The sequence below is a fragment of the Dreissena polymorpha genome, chromosome 1 (assembly GCF_020536995.1).
Source record: "Dreissena polymorpha isolate Duluth1 chromosome 1, UMN_Dpol_1.0, whole genome shotgun sequence".
Classification (NCBI taxonomy): Eukaryota; Metazoa; Mollusca; class Bivalvia; order Myida; family Dreissenidae; genus Dreissena; species Dreissena polymorpha.
Window position 1 is genome coordinate 146,829,921 of NC_068355.1, and position 25,293 is coordinate 146,855,213.

The 25,293-nt window shown below is 35.7% G+C and overlaps 1 protein-coding gene and 1 long non-coding RNA gene across 3 annotated transcripts in view; one reads left to right on the forward strand and one right to left on the reverse strand.

Moving 5' to 3' along the window:
* Window positions 1-2,951, forward strand: part of LOC127854803 (uncharacterized) — a 142,107-nt gene extending 139,156 nt beyond the window's left edge. The window contains exon 3 of the long non-coding RNA XR_008037111.1: window positions 2,447-2,951. This is a non-coding gene — a long non-coding RNA (uncharacterized LOC127854803). The remainder of the gene's footprint in view (window positions 1-2,446) is intronic.
* On the reverse strand, window positions 249-25,084 carry LOC127854567 (uncharacterized). 2 transcript variants are annotated; one of them, XR_008037091.1, is made up of 8 exons: window positions 24,790-25,079; window positions 18,729-18,829; window positions 18,442-18,582; window positions 16,651-16,668; window positions 16,322-16,441; window positions 9,548-9,735; window positions 7,700-7,804; window positions 249-1,829 (listed from the first exon to the last, which is right to left on the reverse strand). XR_008037091.1 is itself a non-coding variant. In XM_052389633.1 (7 exons), the coding sequence occupies exons 2-7, from the start codon at window positions 18,796-18,798 to the stop codon at window positions 1,290-1,292; spliced, it is 1,041 nt and encodes a 346-aa protein (XP_052245593.1). In that variant the 5' UTR covers window positions 18,799-18,829; window positions 24,790-25,084; the 3' UTR covers window positions 249-1,289. The 2 variants fall into 2 exon arrangements, 1 of the variants encoding a protein (XP_052245593.1); XM_052389633.1 differs by lacking the exon at window positions 18,442-18,582 and having other exon boundaries at window positions 24,790-25,084.
* Between the last annotated feature and the right edge of the window lie 209 nt (window positions 25,085-25,293).

Here is a 25,293-nt window from a genome sequence, read left to right on the forward strand (position 1 = left end):
GTACCTACATTGTGACACAACATTATCTGTATTTATAAAATGCAATATGAATGTGCCCGCATTGTGACACAACATTATCTGTATTTATAACATGCAATATCAATGTGCCCGCATTGTGACACATTATCTGTATTTATAACATGCAATATGAATGTCCCCATTGTGACACAACATTATCTGTATTTATAACATGCAATATGAATGTGCCTGCATTGTGACACAACATTAACTGTATTTATAACATGCAATGTGAATGTGCCCGCATTGTGACACAACATTAACTGTATTTATAACATGCAATATGAATGTGCCCACATTGTGACACAACATTATCTGTATTTATAACATGCAATATGAATGTGCCCGCATTGTGACACAACATTAACTGTATTTATAACATGCAATGTGAATGTGCCCGCATTGTGACACAACATTAACTGTATTTATAACATGCAATATGAATGTCCCCATTGTGACACAACATTAACTGTATTTATAACATGCAATATGAATGTGCCCGCATTGTGACACAACATTAACTGTATTTATAACATGCAATGTGAATGTGCCCGCATTGTGACACAACATTATCTGTATTTATAACATGCAATATGAATGTGCCCGCATTGTGACACAACATTAACTGTATTTATAACATGCAATGTGAATGTGCCCGCATCGTGACACAACATTAACTGTATTTATAACATGCAATGTGAATGTGCCCGCATTGTGACACAACATTAACTGTATTTATAACATGCAATATGAATGTGCCCACATTGTGACACAACATTATCTGTATTTATAACATGCAATATAAATGTGCCCGCATTGTGACACAACATTAACTGTATTTATAACATGCAATATAAATGTGCCCGCATTGTGACACAACATAATCTGTATTTATAACATGCAATATGAATGTCCCCATTGTGACACAACATTATCTATATTTATAACATGCAATATGACTTTCTACATTGTGACACATGAGCTGTATTTAAAACATGCAATGTAGCATTCCACGTGTAGACTCAAAATCATCTGCATAAATAACATACTATGTATGCGTTTAATTTGTTGCTGTCATTGAGAACAAACATTAGAACATGTTAATTTTCATTTTGTATAATATCTTTCCGATAATATATACTGGGTAATATCTATTAAAACAATACACAACTAAATAATTGTTCCTACCAGAGTAAACGGAAACAACCAAATTGAATATATATAAACACAAAACTTCTATTACAATTCCATATATAACCAAAACAAATACTTCACATACACTTTTCATAATAGTGGGAATATATTTTGTTCAAAAACTGTGGAACAAATGGAATTTCATCAGCACCTTTACAAAACTTATAAAATTCATGCTTCATTTTATGCTCTTCGATGTCTTTACTATACATCCTATGCAACAAAATACTAAGAACAGACTGATCAAATCTATGACAATCAAAATATACAGTTGGATTATCACAATTGATATATTCTGACGGACTATGGTCAGGGACCAAACACCCTTCAGCCAAAGCACAAGAGACCCAGGGTCTCAATAAAAACTCCGACACAAACTTGGTTCCATATATCATAATAAATGTAGCCTCAAATTCATTCAACTCTTTAAATGCACACGCTTCTTCCTGTAAAAATCTGAATGTGTTTGGATGTGTTCTTACAGCTATAGGAGCATAACCTTCAGAGGCCTTGACCCCTACTCGCTGAACATCTTTGAACTCATTTTTAAGGTCCCTCGTTGTAAAACGTACTGATGCATCCATCCATACCACAAAGGGGTGCTGCTTAGCAGCAGACTGCAACAGTAAAAGAAATTCACAAGAATCAAAAATAAATTTTTTTTAGTAAATACACAACATTTTGTTTAACAAGTTTTTTCTCTTTTGTAAGAGTTCTACACAAGCCATCAAGTTTTCAAGCATAAACATTTATTTTTATGCCCCCCTTTGAAGAAGAGGGGGTATATTGCTTTGCTCATGTCGGTCGGTCTGTCGGTTGGTCGGTCTATCGGTCCGTCCACCAGGTGGTTGTCAGATGATAACTCAAGAACGCTTGGGCCTAGGATCATGAAACTTCATAGGTACATTGATCATGACTTGCAGATGACCCCTATTAATTTTGAGGTCACTAGGTCAAAGGTCAAGGTCACGGTGACCCGAAATAGTAAAATGGTTTCCGGATGATAACTCAAGAACGCATACGCCTAGGATCATGAAACTTCATGGGTAGATTGATCATGACTCGCAGATGACCCCTATTGATTTTGAGGTCACTAGGTCAAAGGTCAAGGTCATGGTGACCCGAAATAGTTAAATGTTTTCCGGATGATAACTCAAGAATGCATATGCCTAGGATCATGAAACTTCATGGGTAGATTGATCATGACTCGCAGATGACCCCTATTGATTTTCAGGTCACTAGGTCAAAGGTCAAGGTCACGGTGACCCGAAATAGTAAAATGGTTTTCGGATGATAACTCAAGAACGCATATGCCTAGGATCATGAAACTTCATAGGTAGATTGATCATGACTCGCAGATGACCCCTATTGATTATGAGGTCACAAGGTCAAAGGTCAAGGTCACGGTGACCCGAAATAGTAAAATGATTTTCGGATGATAACTCAAGAACGCTTTTGCCTAGGATCATGACACTTCATAGGTACATTGATCGTGACTCGCAGATGACCCCTAATGATTTTCAGGTCACTAGGTCAAAGGTCAAGGTCACAGTGACAAAAAACGTATTCACACAATGGCTGCCACTACAACGGACAGCCCATATGGGGGGCATGTATGTTTTACAAACAGCCCTTGTTTTAGTAAAATAACAAGTTTTTATCGAGTTTGTTTTGTTGTAAGATGTTTCTAAAGCTTTTAATGCTTTAAAATTATGAATGCTTTAAATGTTTTTCCTGACTTGTACTTAGTAAACAAAACAAATAAACACAAAAACTTTGACCATAAATTAAATAAAAGATATGAAGATTTGAAATACTTTCCTTATATATTATATTGCTTCCTTGAGACTTTCTACTTTTTAACTTTGACTTATTTGAGGTTGGGATGATCAAAATAGTTTGCTGTTGAACTAAGATAACATACTTTTACACAAACATTTCATATCAAATTATGTCCCTTGAAAATAAACTTAAGTACAATAACTCCATAAATAATGAAACAAGAGGGCCATGGGCCTTGAGGCGCTCACCTGAGACCCGGGGGAACTAGATTTTTCTGAGAAAAAGTCAGCTGTTTCATGAAGATCGGAACAACAAGGGCTGTTTGTAAAACATGCATGCCCCCCATATGGGCTGTCCGTTGTAGTGGCAGCCAATGTGTGAATACGATTTTTGTCACTGTGACCTTGACCTTTGACCTAGTGACCTGAAAATCAATAGGGGTCATCTGCGGGTCACGATCAATGTACCTATGAAGTGTCATGATCATAGGCAAAAGCGTTCTTGAGTTATCATCCGAAAATCATTTTACTATTTTGGGTCACCGTGACCTTGACCTTTGACCTTGTGACCTCAAAATCAATAGGGGTCATCTGCAAGTCATGATCAATCTACCTATGAAGTTTCATGATCCTAGGCATATGCGTTCTTGAGTTATCATCCGAAAACCATTTTATTATTTCGGGTCACTATAACCTTGACCTTTGACCTAGTGACTTCAAAATCAATAGGGGTCATCTGCGAGTCATGATCAATCTACCCATGAAGTTTCATGATCCTAGGCATAAGCGTTCTTGAGTTATCATCCGGAAACCATTTTACTATTTCGGGTCACCGTGACCTTGACCTTTGACCAAGTGACCTCAAAATCAATAGGGGTCATCTGCAAGTCATGATCAATCTACCCATGAAGTTTCATGATCCTAGGTCTATGTGTTCTTGAGTTATCATTCAAAAACCATTTTACTATTTCTGGTCACTGTGACCTTGACCTTCGACCTAGTGACCTCAAAATCAATAGGGGTCATCTGCGAGTCATGATCAATGTACCTATGAAGTTTCATGATCCTAGGCCCAAGCGTTCTTGAGTTATCGTCTGACAACCACCTGGTGGATGGACCGACAGACCGACCAACCGACAGACCGACATGAGCAAAGCAATATACCCCCTCTTCTTCGAAAGGGGGCATAACAAAGTGACTTCTAGAGTATTAACATGTTGTTGTTTTTTATTTATTGGACCTAGTAACTTAGTTTTTGAGCTAACATGACCCAGTATCAATCTCAGTCGAGATTTCATTGGACAAATATTCTGACCAAGTTTCATTAAGATTGGCCAATAAATGTGGCAACAAGGGCTGTTTGTAAAACATGCATGCCCCCCATATGGGCTCTCCGTTGTAGTGACAGCTATTGTGTGACTATGTTTTTTGTCACTGTGACCTTGACCTTTGACCTAGTGACCTGAAAATCAATAGGGGTCATCTGCGAGTCATGATCAATGTACCTATGACGTTTCATGATCCTAGCCATAAGCATTCTTGAGTTATCATCCGGAAACCATTTTACTATTTTGGGTCACCGTGACCTTGACCTTTGACCTAGTGACCTGAAAATCAATAGGGGTCATCTGCGAGTCATGATCAATCTACCTATTAAGTTTCATGATCCTAGGCATAAGCGTTCTTCAGTTATCATCCGGAAACCATTTTACTATTTCGGGTCACCATGACCTTGACCTTTTACCTAGTGACCTGAAAATCAATAGGGGTCATCTGCCAGTCAGTATCAATCTACCTATGAAGTTTCATGATCCTAGGCATAAGTGTTCTTGAGTTATCATCCGGAAACCATTTTACTATTTCCGGTCACCGTGACCTTGACCTTTGACCTAGTGACCTGAAAATCAATAGGGGTCATCTGCGAGTCATGATCAATCTACCTATCAAGTTTCATGATCCTAGGCATAAGCGTTCTTGAGTTATCATCCAGAAACCATTTTACTATTTCGGGTCACCGTGACCTTGACCTTTGACCTAGTGACCTCAAAATCAATAGGGGTCATCTGCGAGTCATGCTCAATCTACCTATCAAGTTTCATGATCCTAGACCTAAGCGTTCTTGAGTTATCATCCGGAAACCATCTGGTGGACGGACATAAGGACCGACATGAGCAAAACAATATACCCCTCTTCTTCGAAGGGGGGCATAAATATAGTGTAAACAAGTTTTGAATATAGCCATGTAAAGAAAAATGCTCTGTTCTCTGGTGGCCATGTTTTTCAACGAACCATAAAAATTTTCAAGCTCGAAAAATGCTCTGTTCTCTGGTGGCCATGTTTTTCAACGAACCATAAAAATTTTCAAGCTCGAACGCATGATGTCAAAACATTTCAATTATAATTTAGAAGTGTTTTTACTAAGCTTACAAAGCTTCATTTAAGTTGCATTAAAATTGTCACTTCTATAGAGTTAACATGGTTTCCCGATAGCCGATGCTTTTTAACAGACAGGAACCATTTTTGAACTCTTCCAAAATATTATTACAAACAAGAGGGCCTGAAAGGTCCAAGTCGCTCACCTGAGATAACAAGATATCATTGGGACAAATCTTCTGACCAAGTTTCACGAAGATCGGAAAATAAATGTGGCCTCTAGAGTGTAAACAAGGTTTTACTATAGCCATATCAGGAAAAATGCATTGCACCCTGGCAGCCATGTTTTTCAACCACCCGGCATCATTTTTGAACTCATCCAAGATATTATCGGGATGAATCTTCTGACCAAGTTTCATGAAGATCGGACAGTAGGCCTCTAGAGTGTTAACAAGATTTTACTATAGCCATAAAAGGAAAAATGCCCTGCCCCTTGGAAGCCATTTTTTTTTAGCAAACATAATTATTTTCGAACTCATCCAAGATGTCATTGAGACCAATCTTCTGACCAAATTTCATGAAGATTGGACAATAAATGTGGCCTCTAGAGTGTTAACAAGGTTTTACTATAGCCATATATAGCCATATAAGGAAAAATGCCCCGCCCCTGGTGGCCATGTTTTTAAAGCAACCAAAACCATTTTCGAATTCATCCAAGATATCATTGGGACAAATCTTCTGACCAAGTTTCATGATGATTGGAAAATAAATGTGACCTCTAGAGTGTTAACAAAGTTTTACTATAGCCATATAAGGAAAATAGCCCCGCCCCTATGGTTGCCATGTTTTTCAACCAACCGGCATCATTTTTGAACTCGTCCAAGATAATATTTGCATGAATCTTTTGACCAAGTTTCATGAAGATCGGACTATAAATGTGACCTCTAGAGTGTTAACAAGATTTTACTATAGCCTTATATAGCAATATAAGGAAAAATGCCACGCCCCTTGGTGGCCATGTTATTCAAGCAAACGTAACCATTTTCGAACTCATCCAAGATATCATTAAGACAAATCTTCTGACCATATTTCATCAAGATTGGAAATAAATGTGGCCTCTAGAGTGTTAACAAGGTTTTACTGTAGCCATATAAGGAAAAATGCCCCGCCCCCTGGCGGCCATGTTTTTCAACCAACTGGCATCATTTTCGAAATCGTCCAAGATATTATTGGGATGAATCTTCTGACCAAGTTTCATAAAGATTGGACAATAAATGTGGCCTCTAGAGTGTTAACAAGATTTTACTATAGCCAAATAAAGCCATATAAGGAAAAATGGCTGCCCCTTGGCAGCCATGTTTTTCAAGCAAAGGTTACCATTTTTGAACTCATCAAAGATATCAGTGGGACAAATCTTCTGAGCATGTTTCATGAAGATCGGAAAATAAATGTGGCCTCTAGAGTGTTAACAAGGTTTTACCATAGCCATATAAGGCAAAATGCCCCGCCCCCTGGCGGCCATGTTTTTCAACCAACCAGCATTATTTTCGAACTCGTCCAAGAAATTATTGGGTTGAATCTTCTAACCAAGTTTCATGAAGATCAGACAATAAATGTGGCCTCTAGAGTGTTAACAAGATTTTACTATAGCCATATATAGCCATATAAGGAAAAATGCCCCGCCCCTTGGCAGCCATGTTTTTCAAGCAAACGTAACCATTTTCGAACTCATCCAAGATATCAATGAAACCAATCTTCGGACCAAATTTCATGAAGAATGGACAATAAATGTGGCCTCTAGAGAGTTAACAAGGCAAATGTTGCCGTAGTACAACGGACAGTGCACGACGGACAACAGGCAACGGACAAAAGGCGATCAGAAAAGCTCACCATGAGCACGTTGTGCTCAGATGAGCTAAAAATGTTCTGACTATGTTTCATGAAGATTGGACAATAAATGTGGCCTCTAGAGTGTTAACATAGTAAATATTGACAACGCATGACATACGACGAACGATGGACACAAGGCGATCACAAAAGCTCAACACAGAGTTATGGTCCTTGTATTATGAACACTTCCTTCAAATGCCCTTCATCACAATATTAAGTATTATATCTGATTTAAATCAATTAAATATGTTTAGTTATATTTTACATAAGCCGGAGAGAAGGACGATGTTATTTATAAATTTCCCTAACTCCCTGTTAGGACAAAATAACATAAATCTACAAACACTTTGTGTACCTTTTTTATGATAATATTTATTTTTACTGCTACAGAACTTTCAATAAAATCCCCGATTTCACTAAATACAAGTATCTTCTATACACACCTGTATGACAAGAGGCTTCCATGCATAACCTTTCATTATGCTGACATGTGCCGGCAAACTGGTAAAATCAAATGGCTTTATTTCACAATTACAGTCGGAAAGAATCTGAAATAATCCAAAGATGGATCAAAAGTGCCGTGTTAAACATTGATATGAGCCACGCCCTGTGCAAAATGGGGTTTAATGCATGTGGGTATAGTGTCGACCCAATGTGGGTATAGTTTTGACCCAATGTGGGTATAGTGTCGACCCAATGTGGGTATAGTGTTGACCCAATGAAGGTATAGTGTCAACCCAGACTAGCCTGTGCAGTCCGCAGAGGCTGGGTATAGTGTCGACCCAGATCAGCCTGTGAAGTCCGCAGAGGCTAGTCAGGGATGACACTTTCCGCTTTTATGGTATTTTTTGTTTCAAGAAAGTCTCTTCATAGCAAAAATCCCATTTAAGGGGAAAGTGTCGTCCCTGATTAGCCTGTGTGGACTCCACAGGCTAATCACAGATGACACTTTTCTCACATGCATTAAACCTCCTTTTCGCAGAGCACAACCCATATACATCTCTTGATGAAGAGTACATCTTTCCAGTACACATGTATTAACTGTTATGTTTAGTCAAAATAAATGTTAATTAATAGTAAGCATTGAAGACTATCATAAATGTGACAAATGACATTAAAATAAATATACATAATTCAATCATCAAACTTGAACATCTCAGCAAATTAACTATTTAATACAAAAAGATTATATGCATACTGTGTATATGGTAATGACCATGTGTTCATGTGTGTGATATTTGATTATGTGTTCATGTGTGTGATATTTGATTACACAACTAATTCTTAAATCTCAGCTAGAAATAAACTAATCAGTATTTGTATCAACTCAGACCAGTCTTCACTAATAACACCAGTCTGACATTTTGAAGTTGCAGAAAGAGTTCACACATATGCATATTAGAGATTTATTTCAGCACCAATGTTCTTTTGTAATAATGCTATTATATGTGATTGTGAAAGATATCCAGTACATATTTATATATCTATGAGAGTCCTAAAATATTGGTTACCAATACTGGAACCACAACATTTTCTTCATATTAAAAAGTGCTTTGTTATGTTGAAATGCTTTGATGAGTCGACATAGGACACTTATACTGGGTCACCTCATTAAGCAATCACTTGCAATCGATAGGGTTCGGATAAGTGTGGGAACAACAAGCTGTTGTAAATAAACCATAGTTTTTGCTAAATTATGCCCAACTATTGAAATATATTTTTACACAGCATTGGGTAGAACAATGTAATAGTTCTTTAAAACTAAAAACATATAATGGATTTAATGTAACTCGAAATACATTTGTTTGTTTTCGAATTTCTTCCCATAAGCTCATGATTTAAAAGGGATGCTATTTGAATATCAACAGTAACGAAAGGTTTTGTCCTTTCTGCAAAACTAATATTGAAAATGAATTCCATTTTCTTTAAATTATATGCACAACATACTTAGACCTTTGAGAAAGGTACAAACCCATTAAGTACTATACACCAGCTACTACAAATAAATTTAATATAATCATGAGCTACGGGAAGAAAAGGTGATCAGGAGTTTTGCTATGTTCTTGTATTATGCTTCTGAAAGAAGAAATGTGTTACTGAATAGCAGTTAATGATAAGTAGCTGTACCATTTCATATGCATGTTTGCTTATACTTTGTGTTTTGAAATTGTGTGACTATACATGTTATTTGTACTTGCACGTGCCAGAGGCCATATAGCAATAAACATTGAAACTTGATATATTCAGTTATGTTAATTCTTTGTATTGTCACAAACAACACTTAAACCTACCTGTTTCTGATGTGAGCTTGACAGACCAATGTCATAAATGAAAAACTTGGCAGAAGGAAACTGTTTCCTAGCAACAGAATTTACATTCTTTATGAGGTCCTGACCTTCTGAGAAATGGCTGGAAGAAAATGCAGTGACAAACACTGGAACGTCTGGCATCTTGTTGTCATCAACTTCCACAAATAATGCTGAAATGGGTAAAGTAAGAATAAATATTGTATATTATTGCCAAGAAGGTTATGATTTAATGTATGATTAATCAGAAATCTGAAAACTACTTCAATTCAAGGGGTGCTGCGGCAGTTTATTAAGCCGAAAATATATTACCTACATGTATAATTACAACGAAATATTTTCATCAGTATCAGCACAGATACATGTAGCTGCTTGGATTAGGCGATCACATTTTATACAAAAGTCAGTGGTTTGACCCCAGGAGTGGGTAACTTTTCTCTTTTGCTTTCTTTAATTTCATTCTTGTTTAATACTGAGCTCTTTAATTCCGTTACTTACATTTATCCATTAAAAGCATAACTTCAAAACATGCCAAAATTTGTGAAAAATACTTTTTAATGGATTGATGATTAAAGTGGAGTTTGATACTGTAGGGTCTTACGTTTGTGATTATCCCCACGTTTTTCGGAGAAAAAGTGGGGATTTTGTATTGATGTGCGTATGTCCCTCCGTCCTGGCAACCTGCTCCTCCTACACTATTAGCATTAGAACCTTGAAACTTACCTACATGGTAGCTATGAGCATATGTGCGACGGTGACGGAATTTTTATTTGACCCCTGGGTCAAAAGTAATGGGGGTTGGGGCGGGGCCAGGTCAGAGATTTTCACTCATTTTTTTATGTTACTTTACATTAACTTCTTCATTTCTGCACTGATTTACTTCAAATTGATACTGAGCCTCTCTTATGACACTAAGGTCAATCTCAACGATGCATGGCCCCATTACCAACCCTGGGGCGCCCCGGCCATAATAGGCCACGCACACCCAAAATTGCCTTTTACTATAATTTCTTCATTTCTTCACCAATTCACTTCAAATTGATACTGAACCTCTCTTATGACAATACGGTCAATCTCAGCTATTCATGGCCCCAGGCCACGCACACCCAAAATTGCCTTTTACTACAATGTCTTCATTTCTACACGATTCACTTCAAATTGATACTGAACCTCTCTAATGACAATACAGTTAATCTCAACTATGCATGGTCCCATTACCAACCCTGGGGCACCCCGCCCACATAGGCCACGCCCACCCAAAATTGCCTTTTACTATAATTTCTTCATTTCTACACCGATTCACTTCAAATTGATACTGAACCTCTTTTATGACAATACGGTCAATCTCAACTATGCATGGCGCCATTACCAACCCTGGGGCGCCCCGCCCACCCTAAATTGCCTTTTACTATAATTTCTTCATTTCTACACCGATTTACTTCAAATTGATACTGAACATCTCTGATGACAATACAGTCAATCTCACCTATGCAAGGCCCCATTACCAACCCTGGGGCGCCCCGCCCATAATAGGCCACACCCACCCAAATTGTCTTTTTCTATAATTTCTTCATTTCTACACCCATTCATTTCTAATTGGTACTGAACTTCTCTTATGACAATACAGTCAATCTCAACTATGTATGGCCCCATTACCAACCCTGGGGCGCCCCGCCCATAATAGGCCACACCCACATAGGCCACGCCCACCCAAAATTGCCTTTTACTATAATGTCTTCATTTCTACACCGATTCACTTCAAATTGATACTGAACCTCTCTTACGACAATACAGATAATCTCATCTATGCATGGCCCCATTACCAACCCTGGGGCGCTCCTCCAACATAGGCCACGCCCACTCAAAATTGCCTTTTACTATAATATCTTCATTTCTACACTGATTCACATCAAATTGATACTGAACCTCTTTTATGACAATACAGTCAATCTCAACTATGCATGGCGCCATTACCAACCCTGGGGCGCCCCACCCACATATGCCACGCCCACCCAAAATTGCCTTTTACTATAATTTCTTCATTTCTACACCGATTTACTTCAAATTAATACTGAACATCTCTTATGACAATAAGGTCAATCTCAACTATGTATGGCCCCTTTACCAACCCTGGGGCGCCCCGCCCATAATAGGCCACACCCACCCAAAATTGTCTTTTACTATAATTTCTTTATTTCTACATTGATTCACTTCTAATTGATACTGAACTTCTTTTATGACAATACGGTCAATCTCAACTATGCATGGACCCATTACCAACCATGGGGCGCCCCTGGGTCAAACATGCGGCGTGGGGATACGCGTCGGCCTCTGCCTCGCCATTTCTAGTTAAATATTGAATTAGTGTTCATTTTGTTAAGCTGTTATGATCCCAGTTACGATTGTAAACTATTTCTAATATGTATGCATATTTCTAGCAATCTATGTACCGGTACTTGGGTTTACTAAATTGACGTATTTGATTAAATTTGACATAGATGGTAGTGATTGTTAACAAATAAATCTCTATTAAAAGAACGGTGAACCCCTTTTTCATTTTTGTTTTATGATGAAAACACGTAGATAAAAATATTTGACTAGTTTCACAGAATTCTATTAGAACTTTTTAAAATTGCAAATATGTGGATGAAATGGTAAAATTTAACTTTTGTACTCCATTTTATTTGTAGTGTGTGGTTAATTAAATGATATATGTTTATAAGCTTATATAATATCTACATGTTGCCAATTTCATAGCTTATTAATTATTTTGACCCAATTAGAGATTTTTCAGTTTTTATCAAAAAGTGCAGTTATATAATGGTTGATAAAATCAAAACATGTTTTTATCTCATGTTTCATTTAGTATTTGTATCTATAACTTATATATAAGTTTTGAACAAGAAAATATGCTTCTGGACACAAAAGTTTTCTGGACGGATGGACATCGCCCATTGACCTAAATGTGACCTTGACCTTAGCCCCTAGGATTATGGGTGTTGAATGTGAAGCACCCCCAGATGATTGAGAACAACTATGACAAGTTTCATGGCTCTGGCTCATGTGTAAATGGAGATAAAGCTCTAAGCTTAAATTAAAAATCATTTTTTCAAGATACAAAGGGCCATAATTCCGTTATTAACAGATGGTGTACAATGCCATTTGGCGTGCATCATCCTCTTATCCATGTATATACTCATACCAAGTTTCAATGAAATCCGCCAAAGCACTTCCAAGATATGGATCTGGACGGACTAGATTTAAACCACAGAACTGTAGAGCTACATTATAATGAATAGAATAGAATTTAAAGAAAGAAAGAAACAAGAGCTGTCAGAGGACAGCACGATCGACTATTCGAGTGCTTGGCAGTATAATGTAAGCCATCATGGAGAGGGGGGTATAATGTGGGTGTGTGCTGGTCATTTAATAGATGATCTTTAAAAAAAAAAATTAAAAAAAATATTTTTTTTCTTTTTTTTTTTTGAGGGGGGGGGGGGGATTCTGGGATAGGGCGTGGGGATGGTTTGGGTGGAGTCCATTGTGGTATGTCAGGCAAGTGTTGTTTTGTCAAAGTATGAATAAAATCTGATCATAAATAAAGAAGTTATGGCAATGTAACTAAAGTAATATGCATTTTCTAAGTGAAAAGGGCCATAATTCTTACAAAATGCTTGATAAAGTTTTCTGCTCTTGTTTATAAATTGGGGTAATGTTGGTAAAGAAGTTTGCAAAATATGAAAGCAATATGTCAAGGGACAAAGAAAATATTTGAGGTGGTACGCAAACTTTAACATAGATTTATCAATAATATGCATATACTAAGTGAAAAAAGGGCCATAATTCTTACAAAATGCTTGATACAGTTGTCTGCTCTTGTTTATAGGTTGGGGTCATGTTGGTAAAGAAGTATGCAAAATATTAAAGCAATATGTCAAGGGACACTGAAAATATTTCGGGTGGTATGCAAACTTTAACATTTGCACGCTCACGCTAACGCAGATGCCGGGGTGAGTAGGATAGCTCCACTATATATATTTCATATATAATAGTTGAGCTAAAAAAAGAATAAAATTGTCCCAAGTGGGCCTCAAACCAGTATTGTTTGGATTACAAGGTTATGGCCGAAATCACTCAGCCATCCAAACCCAGCTATCCAAACTATCATATACTGTAAAATCATTTCTATTCATCTGCATGAAATTTCATGATTTTTGCAAACATAATTTGTTTGTTGACTTGAAAATTTGTTGATTTATGGTTTTGGAAAAAAAAGAAATTTTCGTCGGTCATTTCAAGATGTGTTTTATTTGTTTTTAATAAAAACAACAGAACCATTTAAAATTATTTAAATTCTTCCATTGTTTCTCCTTTTTCAATTTTATCGATTTCAAATGAATATAATGTATAAATATGTATTTTATTATGATATCACCCCATAAGTGGAACTTGCTCCTCCATTTATACATGTAGTGATCCTTTACCTTTTTGATATTCTAAATTCAAATTTTTATGAACAAGTCCTTTAATAGTTCCACTAAATGTTTTTATAGGTACTCATTTCGTTTATTATATTTTAGATTTATGTTTTTTACACAAAATATTAAGTTACTTGTGCATTAAAAAAGAGCTCTCCAAAGACAGCATGCTAGACTATTCTTCCACTTTGAAAGCATATGTACATTAGAGATACAAGATGTTTGACACAAACATTTAAATGAATTTTTATAGTACAAAAAGGGGCATAATGCTGATAACTTGCTGGTGAGAGTTATTCCTTGGTTTGTGACCTTGTTGGGTGATCCAAAAGGCACACATAAGTTACAATTAAATATCTGTTAAAGTTACAGAGATATGTACATGATATTTTTTAAATGTGAAATTTGAAATTGCATGCAAACCTTAACTGACAGTTCAAAATTACAATATAAGAACATAAACAAGTTTAAAGGCTGGTCAAAGTCATAGATCTTGGTATGTGAATGTTTATAAAGATCCTGTAAGAATGTGTAATGTTTAAATTTCAATATACAAATGCAGGTAGTACATATAGTATTATGGAGTTGTCGCACACATTTCTTAACCAGTAAAACAATGGGCATAATGCAGATTAATTGCAGTTCAGAGTTATAGAACTTGGTCAGTGACCTCACATAATGTGCCCAAACACATACTGTATGCGAAGTTTAAATTGAATACCTACACATGAAGTAGAAACACAGAAAAGGAGTAGTATTATATTTACATTAACCAAATCTCTAGAATGAGTATAAATCTGCTAAATTGCAGGTTAAATTAATAGAACTTGGTAAATCACCACAACCAAAGACCCTAAACACATGTGTGAAATTTCAAGTAAATACCTGCAGTAGAAAAAATGACATGGAGAAGTTGTATCTTTACAATCAACACATGTGTATTTACAACAAGAGATGTGTTTGTCAGAAACACAATGCCCCCCTTTTGCGCCGCTTTGAAATAAAATTTTGATATATCATTTGGCAGGTTTAGAAACTATCTCCCTTTTAAAGCTTATTACTTCCCTTGGATTGTATTTTTTTACTTTTGACCTTGAAGGATGACCTTGACCTTTTTTCCACTCAAAATGTGCAGATTCACGAGATACACATGCATGCCAAATATCAAGTTGCTATCTTCAATATTGTATAAGTGAATGCAAAACTTTAACCAAGGTTAAAGTTTTAGGACAGAATGACAGACAGACATGCCAAAAACAATATGCCCCCGATCATTCGATCCGGGGGCATAAAAATATTAATGTCTCTGCTAAATTGCAGAAAGAGTTGTGGAACATGTTTAGGGGCCTCATGTTACAAGCCTAAACACATGTGTAAACAGTAGAAACAGTGATACAAAGAAGTTGCACATTAATTTTAACCAAATTTCTCAGGTGTAAGTTAAAAAGGTGACATATTAATCTGCTAAGTTGCATGTCTGATTTACAGAACTTGGTCAATGACCACACCCAATCATTGAATAATAATCCCTACCAAATATAAGAAGACTCATGCAAAAACCAAAGGTTTGCAGAAAAAAAATGCTTTCACCAATAAATATAGGACCTTTGCTGATTCTTTTACAATTCTGGGCAATTTGGAAAAACAGCTTACAGCTTGTATTTTAAAGGAAAATCAGCTGCTATACCTGTTCATGCCACTATAACTGCAACATGTAAACATAGGCCCACAACAATCAAATTATTTAAGCTTGATAATATGTGAAGCATAAAACAACTACATTTAGTTCTTACAATGTTGTCTTTTTAGTGAAAATAAACCACACTGAGTCAGATTTTTCTTCTTCTTCTTTTTCTCACAAATAATCAGCAAGCAATTGTGAATGAACGCAAGTCTGATCATTTGCTATATTTCCTTAACAAACATAATGGTCCAGGGAGAAAACAATTTTCACGATACATCTTTTTCATTTTAAAGTTGATAGGCATTGTTCTTTTCTCCTTTGTAACCAGCAAAGCAATTAAGATTATCATAGCCAAATAATTCTCTAAACATTGTGCACAATAACATTCCAGTTACAAGACCTTGTGACCTTGATTTTTATTTTTAAATATCCTTCGTATTTTATATTCAAGTCATCAGTATACCAATCTGGATTTCATACTACAAGCCCCTGACCATTACTTTAGTCCACAAAATCAATAGATGAGTGTCTTCGTTTCCAGTATTATCAGCATATAAAAAACAACCAAAAATATACATATACTTTACAAAAACTTACATTTCAGGTATGGTTCAGCTTTTGAGAACATATATGTTCGAATCTTCTCCAGGTTTTTCTCATGGCTCTGACCTAGTGTTGTATTGCAATGCAGGCCATCCTTGATTGGCAGCTTTACAACTATTTATTTTGTAGCATAAACACAGTTGTATCATTATTTCGATGAAATTTACAAAAAAAACATCAAAGTAAAAACAGCAAAAACAATGACAATTCTGTTATACATTTGTAATGATTATTATAACTATATGTTATAATAAGGATGAAATAATAAATGTGCATATAAATATGAAAAACCGAAAACAGATATATTAAAAGTATGGTTTTACCTGTGGTGTGTCTTGTCACTGAAATAATACACAAAAAGAAGTCAAATGTATAACACTGATTCTTTGTACACAACAAATGTATTACCAGCTGTTAATCATTTAGAGCAATCTGCAATTTGTTTATACAAAGAAATAAATTCTAACAAGAGAGCCTGAAAGGCCCAAAGTTGCTCACCTGAGAAACAAAGGAACTGACCTTTCTGTGAAGCCGAAGATCAGAACAAATGTTTTAACCAACTTTCATGAAGAGTGAATAATAACTAAATAAAATTGTAACTTTTAAGAGTTCTCACATGGATTTACATGTACTATAGCCATAGAAGGATCAATTCCCCGCCCCCTGGTGGCCACGTTTTTCAACAGACCGGAACAAATATCGTACACATCCAAGATATCATTAAAACAAATATTCTGAACAAGTTTAATGTAGAATGGACAATAAATGTGACTTAAAGAGTGTTAACAAGCTTTTACTATAGACATATAAGGAAAAATGCCCTGCACCCAGGTGGAAATGCTTTCCAACCAACCAAAACCATTTTCAAATTCGTCAAGATATAATAGGGACAAATCTTCTGACCAAGTGTCATGAAGAGTTGACAATAAATGCAGCCTTAAGAGTATTAACAATGTTTTACTATAGCCCATATAGCCATATTAGGAAAAATGCACCCCTGGTTGCTATGTTTATAAACCAACCGGAACAATTTTTACACTCATCCAAGATATCATTGGGATGAATCTTCTGACCAAGTTTCATAAAGATCAGACAATAAATGTGGCCTTTAGAATGTTAACAAGGTTTTACAAAAGCCATATAAAGCCATATTAGGAAAAACGCACAGCCTCCTCTCGGCCTTGTTTTCCAACAAACCCGAACCATTTTTGAACTCGTCCAAGAAATCATTTGCACAAATCTTCTGACAAAATTTCAAGAAGATCGGACAGAAGATGTGGCTTCTAGATTGCTAATAAGGCAAATGTTGACGCCGCATGACAGACAAAAGGCGATTGCAAGATCTCACCAAGAGCACATTGTTCTCAGGTGAGCTAAAAACTGACCAGCTGGTTTTTCAGATTGACAGTGTAAAGTATTTTGATTTTTACTGCTGAAAGTATTGTTTAGGAAGGAAGAGCAATCTACTAGCCAATGGATTTCATCAAACAAAAACTGCTTGTTGGTCCATTATCATTATCAAATTTAAATCAGTATGAACAATTAGTTTTTTACACTTGTGTGTAATAGATAAAGCAAGAATTCCTACAAAGTCGTAAAGATTTATATTTGAATTTCCATTTTTTTTTCTTCACTTATGTTGTAAGTATTTAACAATGTTTATTAACATTTAATTTGAGATTTATCATGCAGATACCATAATCCTTTGTTAGACCAATAAATATGGTCAGATTAGGTGTTGATCTTCTAGGTTGACAGTATTTTTCCAAAAGTTGACACATTTACTGTCAACCTGTCAGACATGTTATATTTAAACCGAAAAAACTATTGAACTATTTAAATATGAACAATGTATATTATTAACCATGAACAATTTTAATATTCAATAATTGTATTTAATTCCAGCAATGAACAACCATTAATATTTTGATAACAATAATAAAATCACACTGGTTAACACAGTCAATTCCTATCACAGAAAATAAAAACTCAATAGTTAAACAGTATTAAGTAGTACTTCGACAAGTTTGTACTATTTATTTGGTCTTCTGTTTACAATGAAAATGCAAAACTGCGTACTGCGCATGCGCGAATGGGACAATATAATTTTTTACCATTCCGCACGTGATTTCTAAGGTAGCGGGCAACAGTACCGGTATTTTTCTTAGTGGGCGACAGTATTTTTTGGACAGTTAATTTTTTCCCGCTGGGTCTGACAGTATTTCTATGTCACGATGGCCTATGGGAGTTTAGCACTGTGAATAAAAGTGAGGTGTAATAAAACAGAATGTAAACAAATCTTTGTCACATATATTAAAAATTAATGCTGTTTATTTTGAAATGTATGATAGCCTTTAGATATAATATAAGTAAAAGGTATACATAGTTTAATTATACTTACAAAGAAAGTACAACACCACTACTGGTATCAGAATGCCAATCAGCACCTTCCACTTGATATTCAATCTCATTTTGAAGTCAGAAATTGAACATTACACTATGCTAAAACAAAAAAGGTACAAATTTTAATTACATATCTGTAAACAAGCATGTATGTAGTATGTATTTTAACATAACTCACTGTAACCAATAAATAGGGTGACAAAAACTAGATAATAATAACAAATTACCAATGCCTTAAATGCTTTGAAGCCGCACAGCAGCTGTTTTAGAGAAAATTGTAAAGTCCAACTTTGCTTAAAATCAATGGACTGGAAATCACACTTTGTAAGTCATGTAGCTTGTCTCACATCAACCCATGCGAAAGACGTTGGACCTCGGACATTTCCGATAAAATTTGCTGAGGTCCGGTATCTTTCCCGAAACTGACGGTCCTCGTGTCCGACAAAAAAACAACAATTGTTTTGGTTGGAAATGAAAACGAAACTACAAATGTCAAAAAAATACTGACTGGTATGAATTAAGTTACTACGATAGGTGGTATAACGATGAAATAAAAAGATTTATTAAAAACCAGTCGAACTTTCTATCTTTGCTTGTGACGCAACAAACTCGTAGTAGTAGTAGTAGTAGAACCTGTCAAATACTGCGCGTTGTTTCGTGACGTAGGCGACACAACAAATTTTTGATTGGTTGAAATGAATTTTACTGGTTTCAATCCTTGTGATGATCGTAAACCGAAAGCGGGGAACCATGCGACCTTTTGCCTGTTCCGTGTCAACATTGACAGCGACAATCAGCACTGCAACCGGTTGCGAAAACGTGGATTTTTGATCAGGTGATTTTGTTTCATATTTGCATTTTTACGTTTTTGCAGTACCTTTTATTTGTGTCAACTCTTAATCTATTATTTTTTGAGCCTGAATATTGTTGTTTTTTTAAACTAAACACTAAAACTAGCTGTTAAGTGTGTCACTGTCCATGAGTCAGGATGTCATTTTCATTGCTACGATATTTTAACGGGGCAAAGCCAGGCGAAAAAAGAAAAAGCCAGGTGAGTATCGACCAAAGAGCAGAGGAAAACAAAAAGAGGTGGAAGGCATATGAGGTAGAAAAACGTGATGAAAGAGGATTTCAAGAGGTTTGGAAAAAGGACAGGCCATGGCTTCAATTTAATGATGGGGTCATGACTTGTTCTTTTTGCCAAGTGTTCTTTAAGAACAACAAAGGTGCAGGTAAGAACACCTTTATAACAGGCAGCACTAATTTTAAGGTCTCGTCAGTTAGTGATCACGAGTCAAGCAAATGCCATCAGAAGGCAGCTGAAGCTGAGCTTGTCAAACACAGTAAGAATGACATGCAGAGAAGTGAAGCAGGCAAAGCCCTTCTGTCTCTCAAAAGTGCAGAGCGCCATGTCCTGACAAGCCTCTTCCGCAATGCCCATGCTGTTGCTAAGAAAGGGAGACCTCTATCTGATTATGTTTGGCTATGTGAAGCAATGGCTGCCAAAGGCGTTGACGTTGGCCCAACTTATTTAAATGAAAAAGCCTGCTCCGATTTTGTCTCATTTATTTCAGATGCAGAGACAGACAAAACAAAGAAGATGGTGGATGACGCCCCGTTTTTCTCCTTAATGATGGACAGGTCCCAGGACAGAAGTGGGTTAGAGCAAGAGAGCCTATACGTTAGGACATCATTGCAAGGGAATGTTTCTGAAAGATTTCTGACAATGGGGCATGTCTCATGTTACATCTTCTAAAAATGCACATTCTCTTGATATGTTTTATTGGTAAATAGTTTTCTAGATAAATTGACAATTATTTTAATGCTGGGTCATATCCCATAATTTTACATTGTAATAGTCAAATTCTTATCTTAAATGTTTGAGTTTAAGTGCATGTCTGTAATAAATTGTTGACTCTCGGATGTCTATAGGTCACCACAATCAACGTCGAGTCAACATCTGCTGGAATATGTCCAGAATTACATTCAACAAATTGGCTTAGATGAAAGTATGTTATTTCTTAAACTGAAACATAATACTTAACATATTATCTGTTAACAGTAAAGACTGTGCAGTGCATATCTTTTCAAGGTTTTTGATCAATTAATTATAATGCAGTTTATATTATTTAGGAGACCTACATGAACAATAAAATTCAAAATATTGATTTTTTTGCAGCCAAACTTGTAGGTTTGGGTTCGGATGGTGCAGCCAACATGACTGGCAAAAATGCAGGGCTTGCTGCACTCCTACGCAGGGAATATGGGGATCACATCATTAATATACACTGCTTCAGTAATCGCTTAGAGCTGGCCTTTCATGATGTTGTTAAGTCTGAAAACAAATACCAAAAGTTAATGAATCTTTTGATCGGTCTCCACAAATTTTACAAAATTCACAAAAATAGAAAAGGTTTAAAGAAGGCGAGTGAAGCACTCTCAATTAATATAGTAGCTCCAAAAAAAATTACAACAACAAGATGGCTTCCCTACCTAAATGATGGTATCAATTCCCTAGCAAAAAATTACAAAGCATATGAAGCACACTTGGCCTCGTGTAGCCACGAAAATGCCAAGGCACAGGGCTATTACTCCATGCTCCTTGACAAGGGACTTATGACATTTGCCATTGTACTACAGGTATTATTATGCTGTTAATTATAATGAAATTTGAACATGGTTTTCTTATATTGTTAGTAGTTATAACCTTCTATGTTTACATCATTAATGTATATTAGTATTTAGAGACCAAAATTTACTGTAGTGTACTGTTTGAACACTTTAGGTGCCTATATGTAATAATATGATCATTGCATAACTGAACTCCTTTTTAAGGATCTCATCCAGCCGCCCCAAAGCCTCTCTAAAAAACTGCAGAGGCCGAATACTGTCATTCGGGATGCATTCCTTTGGGTGGAAACACAAAAAGAATTGCTGAGGGAAAAAGCAAATGAGTAAGAACTCAAATGATCAAATCAGTATTACATTATGCCAGATGTGCATATGCAATAATATTAAAGTGTAACATAGATAAAAACTTAATATGGCCATGTTCAAAATCTTAATTCAAGGAACCTCCAGAAGAAGTCCTGGCCATGCACATGACAGGTGAGTATCAAGGCCTGAAGCTCTGTGGAAGTACACCCGACCTAGGGTATAGAGCCAAGTTAATACATGGCCTATGTCAAGCAATCGAAGAGCTCTTCAGCTTGCTCGACTCCAGCACAGTGATCAATGCTACCCAAGTATTTGACACAACCGTGTGGCCAGTTGCATCTGAAGAATTTGAAGGTCAGTAATTCAAAATGCAATTCTCATGTTTAAAGGGGTTATTTCACTTGTTCTGTTTTACGTTGTCTTAAAAAAGTTGTGTGCGTTTGTTATTGAGTTCCATTACTTTGGTATGCACTGTTATTTGAAGTTGATGTTGTTTTTGTTATTGCAATTCTTATCGAATGAGTTGACAGTTATTTGAAGTTCATGTTGTTTTTATTATTGCAGTTCTTTTTGAACCAGTTGACAGTTTACAGAATTCCCACATGTGGATACCAAATGAAAATGTAAACATCGTTTAACTTTTATTTGATAAATACCATATGTTTCTATGTGTTTACTCCATTAATAACCTAATTTCTGTGATTACGTGTTTTTCAAAAAATGAAAAATACAATATTGAAAACAATTTAAAATATCAAGCCATCTTCAGTCTTTCTTGGAATATTTCAATTGACTTTTAAGATTAAAATGAAACAAGTTGTTTTTAAAATGCTTTTTGCAGGATATGGTAATGAACAAGTAGCCACACTGGCATCCCACTTCGATAAAAAGATGACTGCAAGGTGTCCTTCTTTTAATCTTCAACAATGCCTCAAGTAATGGAGAGTTTTGAAGAAAATCCTCAAGAAGAGGTAATATAAAATCATAAATATTTTGTGTTATAAAATTATAAAAAATATTTTCACTAAATATAATAATATTGTCTATGTGTAATGAAAATGTAAGTCAATGTCAACTTAACAGACATGGCGAATCTGTGAAGAAGATGTCATGGGGCGTGCTTTTCAGTGCTGAGGAGGAGCTAAGCAACATTGACCTGGTATTAAGTCTGCCACCAACCAGCGTCTCTTGCGAGACCAGCTTCTCACACATGAAGCTGGTCAAGACAAGCTGCCGTCTTAGCATGACCCAGGCTACCCTTCACAATCTGATGACAGTAAAACTGTGCTCCCCGACTATAAAGGATCTTAATCCTGAGCCTGCTGTTGAGAAGTGGCTGGTATGATGATTAAGCTGTTAATGTGGTTTTCTATTTTCCAAATTTTTACTTTATACCAAATGTGCAGAGGTTAAATGCATGACATATAATCCTATTATACTTATTTTAGGGTGATGCTATGAAACCTCATGGTCAGAGAAGGCTAACCTATTCAAGACGGTGTCCCTCTTTAAGTTGTGATGGTCAAGATTCTGATGTTGATGAAGAAGGTAATAAGCTATTAATCATTATTAACTGACACAAAACAATTAACAAAAACTAATTATTTATCATTGTTGACTGATTATAATAACATAAAACTTAAGCATCAATTTACATGATTTAAATTTCTTGTTCTTATTTTCTTTTGAATGTTTAAATAATCCTTTACAGGATGTGTGGAAACGCAGTTGGACTCAGATGAAACAAATTCCGAATATGATTCAGAGTGAATTTACATGCATAAAATAGTGACGTTTTGATGTGAACTTGTGATGTTGTTTTTTTTCATTGATCATTCATATTGTATCCAGGGTTAAAAAGAACAGGTCTACATTTAGTTGTTATATTACTGTATTTTGAATGGTTTAACATTGTGAACGAAATAATGATAAAAATAAAGTCTATAAAAGGTATCCTCTCGTGTTTGGTTAAAGAAGAACAAGGTCTGGTAAAATCTGGTGAGGTCCTGTAAATTTTAAAAGTTATAGGACCTCATGTCCGGTAAGATTTTTTTGTCTTTCGCATGGGTTGCACATACTTAAAATGAGCTCTATATCTGAAAGCGTTGCGTAAAAAAACTCTGTAAAACAGTTATTATAGAGAAAATATCTAAGTCCAGGGCCAATAACCATGACCATACAAATCAGTTGTTCGATTGCCACTACATATGAATAGGTGGACATAATGTTATCCATCATAAGATCTTAATCTGAATGAAAATGAAATGCCAGTAAAAATTTTAGATATTGGGTCATTGAAAGGAAAAAAACAGAATCATCATTTTATGAACGACTTTTACTGTATGAACAAAAATTCATTTGTAATCAATTGTGAAGGAAACTGAGTTTTCTCTACATACATTTTACTTAAGTCCACATAAATGTACTTCAAGAGCCTTTGATATTTTTTTGCTATGGCAACCCTTTGTTTTATAAAACTGAGAGATGAATTTTTGCAGCTTACTGTTACTTATGCTTCATTGGTCATTGTAGGCTCGGGTACTACTTACATGTACCCCAGGTACTCTTAAGTATACTTACATGTACCCCGGGTACAGTAAATATACTTAATCGTACCCGGTCGATATTAGACTGTACCCGAGTTGTATTCCCGCCAAAAATCCTATGCTGTAAAACGCGCTACCGATTATCTTAAACAAACTTCTCTTTTAAAAAAACTGCGTCAACATGCTTTGTGAGTATGAGTTTCGATAATATAGAGGCCATTTTACAGAAAATTGACATAAATGTGAATATATTTAATAAAAAAAATAGCCGACAGCGACCGATTAAGCTTTAAATTTCCCGGGTACGTTTTAGTATATTTACCGTACCCTGGTACATGTAAGTATACTTAAGAGTACCCGGGGTACATGTAAGTAGTACCCGAGCCGACAATGACCAATCGAGCGTTACTTATCCGAATTTTTTTTCAATCCGAAACTGATAGTACCTTTCGGATTACAGGTATATTCTAATTGTGTTGTGTGATTTATTGTTTCAATTTAAACATACCCATCATCTAAACCTTTAAATCTTCAATACTAATCGACAATAATTAAATATAAGTTATAAATAATTACCATTAAAATGAATGGGTTGTTGCGTTGTTATTTACTAGATTGATGATGCTGTCGGTCGTCTAAAATACGTATATGACTCATATCCGCGGATATGAACGAAAAGTGCGGATATGAACGAATATAGGCAATATTTAAGCGCTTTTTGCAGTTTTTTTATGAAAAAATCCCCGTTGAATAAAACATTCACAATTTGTGATAAATCTGTTAACATTGCCTCAAAATAGAGCAATTTAATAGACTTAATCATGTTTCCAACACTAAATTCATATCCGAGACCATGACGAAGTATACACACCACCAACAATATAACTCCACAATTGTTTGCACTCTGGACCCAACCGGCCTACTCTTTACGGAGAATCCAAAGATGGACGAATTGTTACGATTGATTGTTTTTTGTGTTAGTTTACACAATGTTTTGTATACATACAAATGTTTATATAATATACTGAATATATTAATATGTTTGATATCTGGATGTATATGCTCGTAGGAAATTAGTAA